Source organism: Scyliorhinus canicula, chromosome 18, assembly GCF_902713615.1.
Source record: "Scyliorhinus canicula chromosome 18, sScyCan1.1, whole genome shotgun sequence".
Classification (NCBI taxonomy): Eukaryota; Metazoa; Chordata; class Chondrichthyes; order Carcharhiniformes; family Scyliorhinidae; genus Scyliorhinus; species Scyliorhinus canicula.
In genome coordinates, this window is record NC_052163.1 from 98265804 (window position 1) to 98285810 (window position 20007).

The window sequence follows — 20007 nt, forward strand, 5'->3', positions numbered from 1 at the left end:
CTTCCGTAAGGATACTCTCTTTTTAGTCCCCTATCAGTAACACTCTTTGACTATTTTTCTCTTTTAAATATGCTTCAAAAGTATTTTGGGGTCCTCTTTTTAGATGCCAATCGATTTTCATACTCATTATTTTCCCCTCTTATTCCCTTTTTAAAAATTATTTTCTATTTTCTGTATTTGGCATCTGTGACTGTTAAATATTGTACATGTGCTGAAGGGAAAAGGCACAATTTATTATGGATAAGCTTATCAGTCTTTGGAACTCATTCTGATTTTGACTGTCAGTTTGTACATTGTGCCTAGTCTTCCATCCTGTTCAAATTGTAATAATCGTAGGTTAAATATAAGTAGAGTTTGAGTCATGGAATGAGTTCAGATGTAATAGTATGTTGTGAATCATTTTGCCTTCTCTCCCAATGGATGTGCATTCAGGATGATGTGTGTCACTTTTGGGATTGTGGGAGATGGATGAGGTGTTTCTGCTGTCGATTTTAAATTCTGGGATTCACTTCCTAAATCTCTCCATCTCTTTATTTCTCTCTGTCTCCTTTAAGATACACCTTAAAATCTACATCATTGTTTAAGCTTTTGGTCACAAGTGGCTCTGTGTCAAATTTTGTTTGATGTCCCTCTTGTGAATTGTGGAATTTTACTAAGTTCTGGCCCTCTTAAAAAAAGGGGAACCTTTACTGGACCTATTATTTTGATGACAATGGGCAACACTGTCCCCTTCAGGGTATAATTAAAAAACGACTACCTCGTTCACACTTGGCTGTCAAGCTGCTGCTGTATTAAAGAATCAGCAAACCTTCATCTAAACCTCCTGCAGCTCTATTACTTGCTTAGAACTTTTTACATCTCAAATAAATCATGAAGGGTCGAGACAGGGTGGGTAGAAAAACTGTTTCCATTGGTGGAAAGGTCTAGAACCAAAGGTTCTAAATACGATTGGCAAAAGAAACAAAGCTGACATGAGAAATAACTATTCTATGCTCCAAGTGTTTACGGTTTGGAATGTACTTTCTGAAAGGGTGGTGGAGGCAGATTCAATCCTGGCTGAAATTCTCCGGCCGTTGGGCTTCTCTTTTCCTGCTGGCAGCGCACCTCCACCTGAGGATTTCCCGGCAGCATGGAATGGTTTCAATGGGAAATTCTATTGACAAGCTGCAGGAAGGCAAACGCCACCGACAAACACTAGGTGGGGACCAGAGAATCCAGCCCCGTCTTTCAAAAGGGAATTGCACAGTAAGAAGTCTTACAACACCAGGTTAAAGTCCAACAGGGTTGTTTCAAACACGAGCTTTCGGAGCACTGCTCCTTCCTCAGGTGAATGGAAAGTGAATCCGAAAGCTCCTGTTTGAAACAAACCTGTTGGACTTTAACCTGGTGTTGTAAGACTTCTTACTGTGCTCACCCCAGTCCAACGCCGGCATCTCCACATCAAAAGGGAATTGGATAGTGCCCGAAGGGGGAAATTGAGCGGGGCTGCAGGGAAGTGGGACCAGCTGAATTGCTCTTGCAGAGAGCTGGCACAGGCTCAACCGGGCAGGAAGGCCTCCATCTGTGCTGTAACCATTCTATGATTGCTTTTTCCAGTCCTGACGACTGGTCATTGAAGTGAGACCTTGACTGTTTCCTGACCTACTGAGCCTTCCCACCAGCACCTTCCCACCCCCACAGTTCAGGCTGGCCTGTGCACCTGGGCCGGTTGCCCTGGAGCCTTGGCGCGAATCCAGTGTGACGTCACCCGAGGAGAGAGAAGGCGGGGCCGTACCCAGAATCCTTCACGCGACAGCGAGCAGCCGCCATTCTGAGTCGAACAGCGCAATCCGGTTGTTTGTTTGCTGCGTCGATGGCGGATTCGGAGTCTACACCCCAGGAGCCTGTGATCAGCAACGCTGAGGCGGAGGAGAAGCAGGATGAGAACAACCCGAGCGGCGGAGATGAGGAACAGAACCAGAGGTGCGGCTCCGTCTGAGGGAAGGGAGGCCGTGTGGCTATGGCAACGGCTCAGGCTTCAGTTGGGGCTGCAGGCCGCGGCACCGCGCGCTGAACAAAAGGCCCAAGGCTCCAGGCCGAAATCTGCGAACTCGCCCCTCGTTAACAGCGGGGATGGAGAAGCTCCAGCGTGCTTGATTTCCTTGGGAATATTTTTAATTTAATTGGACACTACCTGTTCAATCCTAATCCTTGACCCCAATTTCCCACATTTGAATAAACACAACGTTACTGGTTTATGAACGGTCTTTCATCTACACAAATAAGGGTCTAAATACGCATAATCTGTTTCGCACTTCATTTTCCCACCACTTTACATTTTGAATCTGGTCAGGACATCCTCGCGCCTCTTTCCTTTTGCGCCTGGGTTGGAACTCCGCCCCTTTCTATTTGTGTAGAATCCAACCCCCCAGCGTGATTTTGAACCCTAACTTTCTCCATTTGCGCCTTCGCTTCCCGTTCTCCTTGTAGACCATATCGCTGCTAATCTTTTCGAACCTGGGCTGCAATTTGCTTAAAGTTCCAAAGTAGCCATTGACCTAGTAAGATGATTTGGCTTTTGTAATGTGTCCGGGGTAGCATATTTGATTAAATGGTTTTGAGGGGGAATCACTGCTGCTGTTTGGATCCACCCAGAGAGAGATTGTTGATATCGAAATCATGTTTTGTTCTTCACAGTGAAACAAATGAAGCTTCAGTTCAAAATGATAAAAATGATAAGCTGAAGGAAAAAAGCATCAAGCGTGGAGGAAACCGCTTTGAGCCATATTCAACTAATCGAAATGCAAGATTCCGGGTTTTTGTGAGCAATATCCCGTTTGAAATGAAATGGCAAACACTTAAAGATATAATGAGAGAGAAAGGTAAAGTCAGGTTTAGTGTGCTAATTGGAAACTTTTAAAACTAGTTTAAAAATTGTTCCATAGACAAATAGTGTACTAACTATATATGTCACTTAGTTTCAATTCCTGATGCCAGATGATTTTGAAGAATAAACTCTCTTATACAGAAGAAATGTCAGCTTTTTAGTTGAAGTAATCAATGGTTTTGTAATTAAATGTTTCTTTACAGCTATTCAGAAGGTTGTTTGTGAATTAAAAAGCCAGAAATTTGGCTGGTAATACACTATATTGAAAGAAGGGGGGAAACAGAATTCTCAGATTTAATTGTGTCTTGTGAATGTTGACACTAGAAATTTAGGAAAAAAAGAATGAGTTGGTAAAATGTATTGAACATTTCGATTGTGTGATGGATACAGGTTGGTATGTCACATGTTGAAGTAGGATGTGTGTTCTGCCAGTGTTGTTAGACCATAAGACACGGGAGCAGAATTAGGCCATTTGGCCCATCGAGTCTGCTCTGAAACAAAGAAAATGCTGGAAAATCTCATCAGGTTTGGCAGCATCTGTGGGGAGAGAAAAGAGCTAACGTTTTGAATCCGATGACTCTTTGTCAAAGCTAAAGCTAACAGACAAAGTGGGGAATATGTCTGCTCTGCCATTCAATCATGGCTGATAATGTTTCTCATCCCCATTCTTCCTATAGCCCCTGATCCCCTTATTATTCAAGAACCTATCAATCTCTATCTTAAAGACACTCAGTGACTTGGCCTCCACAGCCATCTGCAGAAATTCCTCCTCATCTCTGTTCTGGAAATTGGGAGGAATTTCAATTCTTGCTTTATGTTCTGCGAGCAAGCCGGGTTCTCACCTAGGATGCGTTTTATTATTTACATTGCTGATAACTTTGGAATAAAAAACGTTAACATAATTTATATTGGATATCATGTTAAAAGAACAATGCTGACAATTTAAACCAGTTTATAATTCAAAACCTACTTCTGCCGTTGGCAGTTTAAAAATAAATCCACGTTTGGGTGTGATTCTAGCAGATCAAATTGCTTAGAATTGAGTGGGGAGTGGTGTTAGCCCATTAAGTTTGAGGAAAAAATTAATTGCCAGTTTGGCAATCCTGGTATAGTTAACCCTCCATCATCTCCAACTGGCTGTCAGTAAAGCTTGCATCTTCTCTTTACATGTTGCAACTGTGGCTTGAAGTTGGTTGAGCTTACACTGGAACCAGGGACATGAACACTCATCCTATTTGTAACAATGTGACACCCTGTTGAATCTTAAACACAGATAATTTCAAATTGTTTTTCCTCCAGTGTTTATAATATTTACAGTAAACAAAAGGACCTCAAATGTTAGAAATCTGAAATAAAACAGAAAATATTGAAAACATTAACATGTCAGCATCTGTGGAGACTATAGAATTAGCACTTCACAGTTCATTCTATCTTTGTTTTGCCCTCATTTTTTGTTTTTCAATGCAATCGTCTAATATTTTCCAGTTTGATGGAGTTTCCATTTGATGAAGTTTCACACTTGAATTGTTAACTTGTTTGCTCTCTTCACAGATGCTGACTGATCTGAATGTATTTCTGGGGTGTTCTGTGTTTGTTATACATGCACAATACCCATGTGATGTAGAATGTAGTTTACTCTTTAATATTATGCTTCTTGACTGAAGAGAGTATTTTGCAGTTTGGATTTGACTGGGACACCGATTGAAGTATTACAAAATCTGGCTGTTCATTGAAGTCAAATATTGTAAAACTGGATACAGGACCCCTCTCAAGTTTGCATGACCTCGATAATGAACAAAACCTAGCATTAAAATAGGTTTTTTTTTATAACTTGTGAATATTATGGCAAGATCCAATAGAACAATCTTGTGATTAACCTGACTCTTTTTTAAGGACACCGGTAATAACTACTTCAATTCTAATGGATATGATGGAGCAAACTGACAATGGAATAATTATTGGGCGTCATCTTGTTATTTCATGGAGTTGGGGCAAATGTTGCTGCTCTTTCAAAGTTGTTTACATTTAGGCCTTTTAAAAGTTCGTAACATTTTTTGTGTCCCCCCCCCCCCCCCCCCCTGTTCCCTCATTACATATTTATCCACTAGAGGTGGGAGGGAGGGTCAGTCTTGGGCCAAGCAGTGCAATTCCAGGAAGGCTGCTTCTTGACATGATGGCTGGCTTTTTACAAACATTTTATTTCCTAAAGATCCCACATCTTAATTGTTGGGAATACCTCTTCGAAATAATGTCTATTTTTGATTAAAATCTTCAGCAGCATTGGTTGGGATAATAATGTTTGTGATGCAGCGAGAATGGGGATTTTTTCCCTATTATCATCGATTGCCAGAACCACAGTTAACAGCTAAACAAGATTTGATTTACTTATAGCAACAGTCGATGGAAATAGAAAGTGGCTGATGTACATTTTATTGTAACTTTATTCTGTGTTTTTGTTAAAGTGTCATCGTTTGAAGGATAAACTGGATTAAGCCATCATAATTACATGATTGCTTTGCTCATTTGGAGTTTTGTTAACTTCAAGTATTTGTAACCTTTCTCTGAAGATAGCATTGTTGAGAAATGGTATGTCTTTTTTTTCAATGTTTTGAGTTGAAGGTCAATTGAGAAATGCCATCGTGTGTACTGTAAGTTCACAAACTTGTATGCAAATTGATGCAATGCAAGTTTGAGACTTGATACCTGAAGAGCCCGACAAAATAAATATCGTCTTTAAACTAGTGTGGAATTGTTTCAGCTAACACTGTTACATTTGAAACAGTTTGAAATAAAGTTGGATAATCAAATATCCTTGAGTTGGGGATATTGTACATTGAACACAGAAGCATAAATGGCTCATTATGGTATGAGCTATCACTACAGCAAGAATTCTACGATAGGATGTAACATGGTGTTGCATTCATGAAAGATACAAATCACTATTTTGTCTCCTTCCACACCCCATTGCTCTAAGCCTTGGTGATTATTTTGACTTTCCCCATAAAAAGCAGATAAACTTTAATGTTTACTAAATTCAGCTATATAGAAATTGTGGACAGAAGTTGCATATTTTGAATTTTACAGAGGTTTCTTTATCTAAAATTTCCCTAACTTCCTCAATTATTTTTAGTATATTACCAAAAATCTGTTGTCTTCAGTGACAAACTGACACATTTGACTCAGCCATATGTGGTGAACCTTCTTTGAAGATTGCCATTTAATTGTGCGTTCAGTATCTCTGAGTGAAAAAGGATTATTGGTGTTTCAGAACTGTGAACAGTCCGCCATGGTGTATGCTGCTGCTGCAAAGGAGTACTTGATTGCTCCAGTATTTAGTAGTCTGATAGGAAAGAAATCTTTATCAGCAGACATTGTTACATGTGCGAAACCACTGATTTAAGTGCCATATTTCTAGGTTTGTGTAGACTCGCACCTTTCTTGATGTAGTGATGGCTTCAAGCGGTAAGACTCAAAAGTTGGTGGTCTATAATTAGTGTAACATTGGGAATGTGCCCATGCAGATCTACATGTCCTTGGTTTTGTAGACTACTGATGTCTTTAAATTATTTAGATAGTAGAGTGGTGGGATTATGGTGGTACAGGTGTGTAGGGAACCAAATTCTGTATTCAGCCTAAAAGTAGTGTTTGTGTTTTCCACTAAGCCAATTTAAGAACAGTTAAGATGCACTGCCTAGTGCAGGAAAAGTACCACAGTTCTTTTTAAGAGCAAGTTTTAATTGATCAGATTTTCTCATCTATTCTGAGACGGGGTGGTTTCTAAAAGCTTCCCCCCACCCTCTTTCTCCTCTTCCTCCCCCCCCCCCCCCCCCCCCAAAAAATTGGATCATGGTGCTAAATGCCACGGGGCAGTGGAATCTTTGTTTGATTCTTTCTCCATTCTGGCATTGGAATGCTGAGTGCAGGTAGGTGACTTTCACAGGATTCACCTCTAATTTGACAACCAATTGAGTGCAATATTGATTAACTCCAGAGAATTGGGCATCTTTTCTTTGAATATCCCCACAAGTTCAGATGATGAAAGTCCATTGGTGCATTGGACCCCATCTCGTATACCATCGTTACCATCTTATCTTGATAATGCTTTGTTGATCTTGAATATACTTGCAGGATCCATAAAGAATAAAAATGCAATTAGTTTATTTCTAGCTATTTTGCAGCACATGTTTTTCCTTTAGTTCCTTCCCCCACCCACACATTAAGATCTTATTAATTATTGGCCTACACGAATGTTGATGGCAGATGCGCAAGAATCAATTCGGTACTGTACGAGGTCATAGTAATAGTGTCTCAGCTGCCAAATATTTTTTAATTTATGGCTAATGTTAAAATATGCAAAGTGATCTATACAGATTGCTTACTCTGAAATTTTATTGTAAATCTACAAGACTAATAATTTTTGTCTTGCATAAACAGAAAGCAGACTTTAATACTTGTACCAAGCAAAAAGTGCTTGCGATCTGTCACAAATGTTTGATTCATCTTTAGCTTATCCATTTGTGTATCCAAGATAAAGTTAGGCTTTCTCTGCTTTTGCCTGAACAGGAATGAATCAAACTGAAATTGTCTTGAAATTCTGTTTAACCAAGGTGCAATTTACTGTTCGGTATAAAGCCAATTACTATTGGTTGTTGCTAGGGGTGAGATATGAGAAAGGGGTTTGATGGCAGAAACCTTTTTGAAATTTTAGCTTGCTCTTCAGAGGGACTGACTGTGCTAAAATTGTCTTGGCTGATGGCTTAGCGTTTTGCACATGTAAGTGGATACTGGTCTTGCAGTAGGTGGGAACTCTTGATCAGTTCCAACTTGTTAAAACAGAAGTTGGTCATATAATGGTTTGATTCTTTCACAGTTGATTAAACAGTACATGAAGGTGATCTTAACAGAAGCAGACTCGGCTGCTTATGGTGGTTGCTGGTGGGGATGTCACAACATATAATGCAATAACCTCTATCAGTATCTTCGCTTGAAACCTGCAGAATATTTATGGCTTTAATTTTTGAAGTTCTGATTACTTAAATTTGATAATTGCATTGTTGTAGATCAGGGAAAGAGAAATGTGTACTTTGCATATTATAATGTGACATCCTTATTGGCTGGGCACATTTGAGAAGAGTTCCAGTTTGGGAAGCGCATGTGTTCAGCACACTGGGTAGAGGTAAAAGGGCCCGTTGTATGTAACTTTGTTAGTAACTGGTAACAATGATATTAAGGGTTGTGGTTTAATATGTCTATTCTAAGTTGGGTTAGACTTGGGATCACTGCACACCTGTACATAGCATAGTAAGGTTTAGGTATATGGAATGATATTCTGGGCTTTTAGAGGGCTCAGGTTACTACATAACGTTGTCAATGTTTTTGCTGAATTCCAATTGTTTTCTTGGCTTTTCTCCTTCCGTGTATGTTTCGTCTGGGATCTGGTTTGTAGTTGGTGAGGTTACTTACGTGGAACTCTGTATGGATGCGGATGGAAAGTCGAGGGTAAGTGATAAAGAACGAGTTCTTCTTGTGGTTTCATTGCAAATGTTAAATACACAGGGTATGGAATACTGGAAGTGGGCTTTGGTTAGACTTTGAAATCTAAAGATCAGAAATGTGGCTGTGGCTAGGTGGGGGAAGAAAAGCATATGAATGTAAAGCAAGAGACTGTATAGCAGGCATATTTGGTACTATTTGTCTGTTAATGTAATACTGGTAATCTGACATTGACCTCTGTTCAAAAGTTTGTGAAAATGTTGATGTGCAATAACATGTAAAGTACCCAGGATAGTCTCATAACTCAATTCCTTCCTCTCTCAAATCTTTCATTTTTTTTGCCTCCTGAATTCGGTGATTGGTTAGATATGATTTTGCAGGTGCTAGCAGATAACTGGCATATGCCAGAATGGTCATTTATAATGAGTGAGCGTACACCGTATATTACAGCAAGCTATTTGATCATGGAAAACTTCACAGTGGAGCTGATCCTGCCCTTGACACTCAACAACACTTTTCAAAAGGGTGTTAATGGATAGTTGTCAGATGCTCGACTATTTGAGCCTCCATTGCTGCTACTGTTAAATTCGGCATGGTGGCGCAGTGGGTTAGCCCTGCATCCTCATGGCGCCGAGGTCCCAAGTTCGATTGATCCGGGCTCTGGGTCACTGTCCGTGTGGAGTTTGCACATTTCTCCCACACAACCCAAAGAAAATGAAATGAAAAAAAAATGAAATGATGTGCCGGCTAGGTGGATTGGCCATGCTAAATTGCCCCTTAATTGGAAAAAATGAATTGGGTGCTATTTAAAAAAAAATTCAACACTAATAAGGCCATGAATCTGGGATCTTCAGATCTGTATGGCATACTACCACGCCATATTAACCTTTTTTTACTTGGTGAGGTTTCATGCACCATAATGGTCGTGCAATTTTAAACTTGACTTCATTCTTAATATATTTTCATATAATCCCCCATGGCATAATCATGCAATGTGTCAGGATTAGTCATAATGCTAGTGCTTGCCGTTTCAAATCACTGAAGCCTTTATTTGGCAATTGTCTTTGGGGAATATTCACTTTTGTCAAATGTATGAAAAAATATGTACCAAATATATCTGCTATACAATTTGGAAACAAATAACAGGTAAGGGATGACAGATATTTTTGTCTTTTTAGAAGTTATACTAGCCAGGGTTGTAATTGTCAAAGGGGGAAATACGTTCTGATCCAACGATGGTGTTTAAGCATAGAATAGGATGTTGAATAAGTTGTAGGTGGAAACTGTGAAAGTGGAATGGATTTTAGCAGCATTGTTGGAGTGTTAGCTTGACATAGGGCTTCTGAAGAGAATCATGTGAATATATTTTGGTTATGAATGTTACAGGCTGCCACACTAGCATGATTCTCCCCATATTATTCAAAGTGGGTGTAGTCTTGAAATAAACTTTTAGTCATTTAAAGCACCTGGTTTGACTTGAGGTTAATATGCACTTTGTGCAGCAGCCACTTTGAAATAATTGCTAGGGGGGACCATGTATAGATTATTTTGTATCATTCCAATTTGTAATACATTTAACAGGTTCATTTGTTCACTGAATTTACCCACAGCCTTTAATAAGTAAGTTAAAGGTAGGAAATGGTCAAAGTGTCTGGTAGTAAACCATAACTAGTTTTTGGAGAGATTATTTGATCTCTCATCCCCCACCCCCTCCCCAGCCTGTTTGCAGGCATTAATGCGACCTCCCAAATCTACCAGCTGTTTGCCAGCGTGGACTGTGGGAGTAACTTACCACATTTGTGTTCTGCTTCCAGTCGTGATTCCCAGCTTTTGTTTGGTCTGTTACCCTCATAGCATGGCCAGTGTTGGGAATTTAAAAGTACTGGGTCCGTTTCATTGCAGTTTGTTGATGGTCCATGCTCCATCTGCACTGCACAATAATTTCTTTTGAAGAGGATAATGTATAGTGTACAAAGAATGAGGTTCTAATTTCTAGCTGTAAGTGGTGAAAGACTGTGGCACCCCCTATTAAATGTCAATGAAAGTAATTCAATTTTTTTGAACTGCTTTTAATTTACTTTGTGTAATTTTCCATTTTTTTCTTCTTTACATGCTAATGCCTGTGACCAAAGGGATGTGGGTAAGCTTTTTTTAATTAGATTTTTCTTCTAATTGTCATGTTTTTGTGTCTGAATTAATGTTAGTGGAAACCAGGTTAAGTTGTTACAGCAGTTCCCCCTGAATATGAAACAGCAGGAATTGGGAGGCTGTTTGAACCCTGGTTTGTGAATTGTGGGTGCTGATGGGAGGTGAAGAGGGGCACTAACATCACTGATCTCCACATCCCGAGTGTCAGAGGAGAATATCAACTTACCTCCTACTTCTGACTGCTGTTCAGCAGTTCCTGCTGTAAGGGCTCGTTGTGCACGCATTTTTAATTTGGAGTACGCAATTTTTTTTCCAATTAAGGGGCAATTTAGCATGGCCTATCGACCTAACCTGCACATCTTTGGGTTGTGGCGTGTGAGACCCACGCAGACACGGGGAGAAGGTACAAACTCCACACAGACAGTGACCCAACTTGAAACTGGGTACTTGAAAGCTAAACTGAGAAGTAGAGTTAGAGAAGTTTGTACCCCAACAAGGTGTCAATGGGTTCAGAAAAGAAAACTGGCAAGTGGAAAATAAGAAGAGGGTGGATTGCTGCATATACAATTTTGACTAGAGCAGTGACTGGGGTGTTCACTTCTTCAGAAACAGTCTCCGTTTGTAGATGTGATGTGAATAAAGGTGACTGCATATACAATCTAATTAAAGTAGTGACTGGCGGGCATTATTGCATATGCAATGCTACCACGTTTCTCTTTTAGTGTTGTGGAATTCAAAACTGAAGAAAACATGAAAAAGGCTGTGGAGGTGATGGATAAACAAAGCTTCAGTGGAAGACCTCTTAAAGTGAAAGAGGTAAGATGTTTCATTGTGTAGTAAAATTAAATGTGGGTGATTTTGTACACTTAAAATGTATGAATGTATTGTGGGAAATAAACGCAAGGTGACGCAAGAGATGACTTGAAATGCAAGGTGACGCAAGAGATGACCCCAAGGTGCTGACATTCCTACAATAACAGTTCTTTTTATGCAGCATATGTTACGCTTTTTCTAATACTTTATGGCTTTCTTCTGCCAATGGCAGTTTCTTCCCCAAAGGATTAATTTTTCATAAACCTCACTCCGTATTTGATCTTAACAAATTAACATTTGTAATTTGAAGTAAAGCCATTACATATTACAGAATTGTGTTTTGTCCAAAATTATGCTATGCTATTCAATGCAACTATCATAACTCACTGCCTTGAGATTGTATAATTGTGCCTTTTGGTTTTGCATAGATTAAAAAAAAAGTACTGTTCCTGGCATGTTTCTATTTATTTAGTGTGATTATGTTTACTCAGATATAGTAATAATTAGAACTCTAGGTGATGAAAAGTAACTGATATAAAAGGACTTTAACATTACAGAATAAAGGTAAGAATTGAACAGTACTCAAATTGCTTTTTAAGATGAATGTGGGCAGTATTTTTTCCTCTAACATAATTTAAACCTTTTAAAAAAATTGCAGGATTTGGATGGTGAGCATGCAAGACGTATGATGCAAAAGTTAAGTGGATTTGACAGGATGGGAATGGGCGGTGGAGGTGGAGGTGGTGCAGGTGGCCCTGGAATGAATATCCCACCTGCTCTCCTGCATAACTCTAATGTCCCCAGAGATGTTCTCAGTGCCCTACAGGCTGGAAGACTTGGAAGCACCATCTTTATTGTTAATGTGAGTTGGTAAATGTTAGCAAAATATACTTTTTTTTTTGAAAAGCAAAATCATAGATGAAATTTGAGTAAATGTTAGTCTGGTTGAAAATATTAACATATTTGAGAAAACTGTAAAACTATTTGTCCCAAGGTTGTTAAAATTCCAAAAAGAAGTACAACGTAAGAGAAAACAATTACTCTGACTTTCTTCCATTCTCCTTTGCCCCATTCTCTTGTGTTCCCTTAATTATCAGGTGCATCTTTAGCTGACCGTCAATTCTGCATCAAAAATAATGTACTAGTAATAGAATACCATAAAAGAAACAGGACTGTCACGGGGAGAGTAGTCTTCATTTGTTTCACCAGAATATTGGGGTTGATTTGGGAAATGAGATACAAAATTAATTAGCAAAACGGATATACCAGCCTTGTGTCCTGCACCATTCCACCATCTCAAATTTTAATGAGCTCTATTTGCAGCATATCCTTGAAGGATACGAGAAACTAAAAATTGGAAAAATTTTGGTGGTGAATGCTTTGCAAGTTATTCCAAGTGATTTCTCAAAATGCAAATACAGCTATTGGAAAATTAGAGTACTTGTTACACTCAACTGCCTTGGTCCTTGAGTTAATTTCAGTTTGGTTAATCACAATCCAAGATGTTACACGAGTGCTGCCTGTTTCACTTTATTTAAATCCTCAAGTCCGTCTAGTCTATCATTTGACATTTGAGAAAATTGTTTCAATAGGGTGACAGTCGTCCAAATTGTCTGTTATATATTGTATAGTAACATTGTGGGAAGGAAACCAACCTTCAATGAAGTTCTGTGCTTTGATTCTAGTATTGATAACCCTGATCTTATTTAACCAACCATGATTTCTTGTTCCACTACTCCTGGTAACCTCAATTTCTGTTTGTTCACTGAAAAATGTTTTTAAATTGTTAAATACAGTGCGAAAGAAGTTTTGTGGATGTAATTTTGTCTTGCATCCTGAATTAAAAACAAATGTTGGTTCAGCTTCCCCTTCTCGAGAGTAAAACAGCAGGGTAGGCAGTGTTTCCTTCCAATTCAGCCCTCTAAGCTCTGATTCTCTGGACTAGGTCCAGTAACCATATCCATTCTGTAATAGAGACAAAAGCCTGAAGAAAGCACTCTGGAAATGTTCTCGACAAGATCCAAATTAAACTTAAATCACGCAACTAACTGTTCTAACATTTTTTTTCTTCACTGTGAGCAATTACCTTTTCCAATCTATCCTCCTGAATCCCCAATTCTATTTTTCCTGTTGTCACCTGCAGCAGATTACAATTCAATATGTCCGTTAGGGAAGATAATCTACTGTCTTTACCTGATCTGGCCTACGTGTGACTCCAGACCCATAGTAATGTTAGATTCTTAACTGCCCTCTGAAATAACCTAGCAAGCCCCACAGTTCAAGGCAATTAGGAATGTACAGCAAAGGCAGGCCCACATCTCATGAAATAATATAAAAAGTCATTCACATTCTTCTGATTCTATCTAATCTTGTGGCTTTATATCATCAGTGGTGAACTCCATTTACCACCTGTCCGTACACTGGTTATCTTGTTCAGATTCCTTTAAATTGTTGTTCACCAGTTTGTACCAGCAGGATCTTGGGCAGCATTTTTACCTCGTAAATTTTGTGTAAGTTATAGACAGTGGTGAGAAGTGACCCCAGTGGAATTCTTATTAATAAGTGGTTTTCCACTCTGATATCTTCACATGCACCAAAGCTCTTTGCTGTCTGCTATCCAGTCTCTCAACTTTTCAGGTTATCCTTGCCATCTTTCCTGAGGGATGCACCTTGTGAACTAGTATGTTGTGTGGGACATTGGTGCTTTCTGAAATCCAGGTAGACGACAACATTGCATCGTTTCCATTTACCAGATTTTTAACATTTAAAAAATAAATTAGCTGCTTTTGAACCCACATTTATATTTCCTAATTAGATGCTGTGCTTCAAGATTATCTCTTATGACATGATCCATAATCAAGTCTTAAATTCCTTGCTATTAAAATAATGTACACAGCTTGTAATTGTCTCTTGCTCCAATTTTCTGTCTCTCTTGTGCTCCCTCACTGCAGTAATTGTTTCCTTTTTTGCTATTTGATCAAAAAATTTATTAATTTATCAGTTCTTTATCTATCTACACGGGTGCTTTTGCAGAGCTCTGGAAAAATGAAATTTTGGAAAGTGGAACTTTTATTTGGTTGTAGCCTATAGGCACCAACCAGCAGGGAGGATGTAGAGGAACAAATCTTCAAGGAAATTAAGAGGTGCAAAAGTTAGTCTAGTTATAATGGGGGAACTTCAGTTATCTAAATATAGACTGGGAAGGGAAGAGAGGATCACAAATTTCTAGAGTATGTTCAGGGGAATTTTCTACAAGTGTCCAGTGCAAAAGAAATAGTCACTGTTAGACCTGGTTTTTGGGAATAAGGTTGACCCCAAGTATCAGTGAAGGAACATTGAGTATAATGACCATTGCAGCATGATGTTTAGCATAACTAGGAAAACGACAATGAGCAAAGTCATCTTTGGGGTGAGAACGGATCTGGGCCGAATAAATTCGAGCCAAAGGTGTCGGCATTTCAAATGGTAAATGAACAATGGGCTACCTTCAAAGAACAGTCAAGGTATAGTCCCTTAAAATGGGAGGGTAGGGTAAAGGAATCCAGAGCTCCTGAAAGGCAAAGGAGCAAGAAATTAACATGAAAAAATGTGCTTATGACATGTCAGGTAGAAACTACAATTGACAACTAGGCTGAATATGAGACGGTTTGGAGGGAATGTGAAAAATAAAAGGGAATCACAAAGTTTTTCTGTCGGCATCTTAATGGATGCTGGGAAGCATGGCAGCACAGTGGCTAGCTTTGGCTCCTACGTGGCCAAGGATACCCCCCACACAGGTGTTTTGGTGACCGTTGCATCATGAAGTTTAGGATAAGTAGGAAAAGGACAATCTCCATGTCTTTGAGTGGGTTTCTGTGGAGGATAGGTGGATTGGCCACACTAAGTTGCCCCTTAATTGGAAAAAAATAATTGGGTACTCTAAATTCTTTTTAAAAAAAATGGATGCTAAGAGGGGTAGGCTGATTTTGGGACCAAACAGAGCATTTGCATATGGAGGAGAGGGCATGGCTGAGGTACTGAAATAATACTTTGCTTCTGTGTTTATCAAGGAAGATGATGCTACCCAGGCTATGGTGAAAGTTGAGGAAATTCAGTCATTAGAAAGTTTAAATTTGATGATGAGGACAGGCTGTCTATACATAAAGTTGACAAAGCACTTGGACCAGATGAGACGGGTTCAAGGATAAGAATGGAAGTTAGATTGGAAATTGCAGAGACACTAGTCATATATTTTTTTCTTAGACTTAGGTGGTGCCAGAGGACTGGACAAGTTCAAATATTATCTTCATAAAAGTGCATGAGGATAAGTCCAGCAACTTCAGACTCAGTTTAACTTTGGTGGGGAAACTTTTCGGAACTATAATTTGAGACAAAACTAATAGTCACATGGTTAAATAAGGAGTTGCAACATGGATTTCTTAGGGGGAAAATCCTGTTTCACTAACTTGCTGGAGTTTTTCAAAGAGGTAATGGAGAGGGTTGATGAGGGCAATGCTGTTGATGGTGTACATAGACTTCCAAAAGGCATATGATACAGTGCGGCACACCAACTTCAGAAAAATTATAACTCGTGGAATAAAGGGGGCCAATGGCAAAATGAATACAAAACTGCATAAACTATAAAGTGTGCAGAAGAGATTTATGAGGATGCTACCAGGACTTGATAGTCTGAGTTATAAGGATAGGCTGGGACTTTTTTCCTTGGAGCATAGATGGCTTGGGGGTGATCATCCAGAGGTCTATAAAATGAGGAGCATAAGATAATCTACATCTTTCCCCAAAGATAGAGGAGTCTAGAACTGGAGGGCATAGGTTTTAGGTGAGAAGGGAGAGATACAAAAGAGATCAGAGGGGTAATTTCTTCACGCACAGGGTGGTGAGCACCTGGAACTGGCTGCCAGAGGCAGATACAATTTTGTCCTTTTAAAAAGCAGTTGACAGTTGCATTGGCAGGGTGGGTATAGAGAGATATGGGCCAAGTGCAGGCAAGTGGGACTAGCTTAGTGATAGAAACTGGGCGGCATGGACAAGCTGGGCCGGAGGACCTGTTTCCATGCTGTAAACATCTGAGTCAACGACAGGAAACTAATGCTGACAGGTGTTTTTCAGGTTGCAGAAAGGTTTATGCTGAAGTTCTCCAGTGGTTGGTATCGGGATCCTTGCTTTTTTGCATATAAATGAGCTAAACCTTGATGTACAGAAAACCATTTTTAAATTTGTGGATGATTGAAAACTTGGAAGCATTGTGAACTAAGGAGGTGGTCTGTGCAGAACTTCAAAAGGGCATTTCCAAATTGGTGGAATGGGTGGCTAGGTGACAAATGAATAACGCGTAGAGGAATGTGAGCTGATGCATTTGGTGAGAAGTACATGGAAAGACAGTATGAAATACAGGCAACTAATATAAATGGGGGTGCAGGAGCAGAGGGACCTGTGTATCTATGTGCATAAGTCATTAAAGATGGCAGGACAGGTTGAGAGATCAGTTAATAAAGCATAAAGTATCCTCCGCTTTATTGATAGGGGCATGGTGTACAGAGCAGGTTTGTTGAACTTTTGCAGTATTGAGTCCTGCATTTTGGGAAGATGTGAAACTATTGAGAGGACAGAACAGGTTTACAAGAATGGTCATGGATGAGAAACGTATGAAGATAAGTTAGAGAAGTTTGGACTTTTTTCTTTAGAGAAAAGAAGCCTGGGGCAGGGGATAGATCGAATAAGTATTAAAAATCCAGGGATCTGAACAGAGTAAGTAAGCAAAACTGTTCATTTGTGAGAGGATACCGATTTTCAACTAATTGGCAAAAGAAGCAAAATCGATCGGGGGAATAAAATTCACGCAAGTGGCTAGAGTCTGGAACACATTCCCTAAGAATGTGGTAGAGGAAGGTTCAATCAAGCCATTCAAGGGGAAATTAGGTGATTTGAAAATATGCAGGGTTATGGGGAGAAGGCAGGAGAATAGCACCAGGAAAATTGTTTGTAAAGAGAGCCAGTGCAGACATGATGTGCCAAATGCCCTCTTGTAACAATTCTGTGATTCAATGATCTCCCCTTTTCTCACAGTATGTTGGTTTTATAATTTAATTTTTGCAGCTTGATTTCAAAGTTGGATGGAAGAAGTTGAAGGAAGTTTTCTCCATGGCAGGCTCTGTGGTGCGGGCAGATATTGTGGAAGACAAAGATGGGAAGAGTCGTGGAATGGGCACTGTAACTTTTGAGCGCCCAATTGAATCCGTTCAAGCAATATGTATCCTTCGTTAATAAAACAAAATAACTGAATTTATGGTCTTGGTCGACCAAATTTGTTACTGTACTTGAACCATGATCACTCTTATATGAGCTCTTCTCTTGGAAATCCTTGTATGTATCTAAATTCGTATTGTACTAGAGTTTTCTCAGTGAATAAATGAAATGTTTAAAATTTAATTTCCTTAAATGCTGTCTAGCAATGTTCAGTGGGCAGCTCCTGTTTGACAGGCCTATGCACATCAAGATGGTAAGTTTTCACTTAGTTTGCATGTTAAATATTTACTGAAGCAACGATCTGTTGTTGATCAGATGTTTTGGTCTATGAATAATCCACTTAAGAAAATAGTGTTCATGCTGTTGCTCCAGCGGTTAACAATTTCTATGTTCCACAAATATTGTACTTGCCTCATCTTTTTAGAAGGATTTGAATTTGTGTACACAGTTAAACTTGAAGGCTGTTGACATTGTGGCCTGCCTGCAGGCATGGGCAATGACTCCAGAGGGGCAACTGTGCCCATCACTCATTGTCTGCACCCCACCACTGTGTGGGCATGTGTGGATCATTCTTACCATCACCAAATAAGTTACAAAATAGTATTTTCATCGTATTGTGTGAGAACTTGGATGTTGAGTCCTTGCAGGCTATTGACTTGTAGGAAGTAATGCAGCCAGATTTCAACCTGGACTCACCTGATATACTTGTGTATACTTACCAGGCTGATTGTTTTTTTTTTAGTTAAGAAGCTGTCTGCTCCTCAGAAGCCTAGGCATATTGAGGTCAATTGTGGTATTTCCACTAGGGCCAAGAATAATCGGGTCAACAAGTTAGAACCTTCTTGATCATGTATCACCAGTGAATGGTGTGCCAATGCTGCGAGCACCAACTCTGCCAAACAATTCTCTTTTTGAAAAGTTTTGAAAGAAAAGCTGTGTTAAATATGGGTATCATTGTGAGGCAGCCCCTCCACATTTGCATGCTAAAATTTATTCTGGTTTTTCTACAGGATGACAAATCCATGCCCAAGAATAACTTCTATGGTGTAGATCGTACTCCACAACTTCCTAGTATGTATTTTTGAAACTGTCTTGAACGAGTGCAGTAACTTCCTGTTTAGCATGTTTTCAACCAGGGAAATACTTGAAAACAAAACCATTTATTTTTAGTACTGCATAGATCGAAATTGCAATCTAAAAATAGACCATTTGGCCAATCTAGTCGATGTCAGTTTTGCCCTACCTCGATGTCAGTGTACTGCCCTAATATTATTTACCCATCTTCATCCTATTTCCATATACTTTTATCTTTTCCTTTTTCTACCTTTTCAAGCAAAACTTTAATATTAACTGTTTTTGTCTCAACCATTAATCATTGTTCAGCAGGACACCTATATAAATTATTTTATATCTTGTTGTCATTCTAAATTTCCTTTTGTAATTAATCTTAATGGCTTCCCATTATAGACGCTTCAACTCCTTGAAGCCGCCTGCTTCTGCCTACTCTGCAATATTTCCATTTAAAAAAAAATTAAAGTACCCAATTCTTGTTTTCTTTTTAAATTAAGGGGCAGTTTAGCGTGGCCAATCCATCTAACCTGCACATCTTTGGGTTGTGGGGGTGAGACCTGTGAAAATTCCTACATGGACAGTTCCCGGGGTCGGGATCAAACCTGGATCCTCAATGCAGTGAGGCAGCAGTGCTAGCTACTGCATCACCACGCCGCTCCTGTGCAATATTTTCGTGATTTTAGCTCTGGCTAGACAGCTGGTTTGTAATGCAGACCAAGGCCAGCAGCGCGGATTCAGTTCCATACCAGCTTACCCGAACAGGTGCCGGAATGTGGCAACTAAGGGCGTTTCACAGTAACTTCATACTTGTGACAAAAGATTATTATTATAATTTGAGATGTGCTTGTAGCAAAAGCTGTAACTGCAATTTTAAACTCAAGCCATGAAGCTGTTTAAAAGAACCATAGGCAGGACGAGACTATTCGACCCATTGAATCTGCACCTACCCTCTGAAAGAGAACCCTACCTGTGCCCTAAAAGAGATGTCTGCTTTCATTTTGGCACAGTCAGTTCTGATCCTGTTGTGGCGAACCTCTGTGCCTATTCAATAGGGATCACGGTAGTTTAGAGTGGGACTAGTGTTTTGCCACTTCTAGTTCAGGGATATATAGTGATCCCTCTAATGCTGGCAAGAGGTAAACGGACTCTAATGGCTGTTTCCTGGTCTGTATCCCCAACTGATGGAGTTTAATGTTAAGCCATTCTAAGTTGCAAGGATCTTTTAAAAATTGCTGTTATTGATTAAGTGCTGCTCTTGTAGGACAGCACGGTGGCGCAGTAGTTAGCACTGCTACCTCATGGTGCCGAGGTCCCAGGTTCGATCCCGGCTCTGGGTCACTGTCTGTGTGGAGTTTTCACGTTCTCCCCAT

At 39.6% G+C, this 20007-nt stretch overlaps 1 protein-coding gene across 2 annotated transcripts in view; it reads left to right on the top strand.

The window, feature by feature from the left end:
- Positions 1 to 1852: 1852 nt before the first annotated feature.
- LOC119953654 (heterogeneous nuclear ribonucleoprotein M-like) overlaps positions 1853 to 20007 on the top strand; it is a 45165-nt gene continuing 27010 nt past the window's right edge. The window contains exons 1-9 of one of the 2 annotated variants that reach the window (XM_038778137.1): positions 1853 to 1962; positions 2677 to 2861; positions 8313 to 8365; positions 10492 to 10499; positions 11230 to 11323; positions 11979 to 12182; positions 17417 to 17570; positions 17770 to 17819; positions 18577 to 18637. In XM_038778137.1, coding sequence (XP_038634065.1) covers positions 1853 to 1962; positions 2677 to 2861; positions 8313 to 8365; positions 10492 to 10499; positions 11230 to 11323; positions 11979 to 12182; positions 17417 to 17570; positions 17770 to 17819; positions 18577 to 18637 — 919 coding nt within the window. Of the gene's footprint in view, positions 1963 to 2676; positions 2862 to 8312; positions 8366 to 10491; positions 10500 to 11229; positions 11324 to 11978; positions 12183 to 17416; positions 17571 to 17769; positions 17820 to 18576; positions 18638 to 20007 lie in introns of those variants that run through there. The other variant, XM_038778138.1, reaches the window with a different exon arrangement.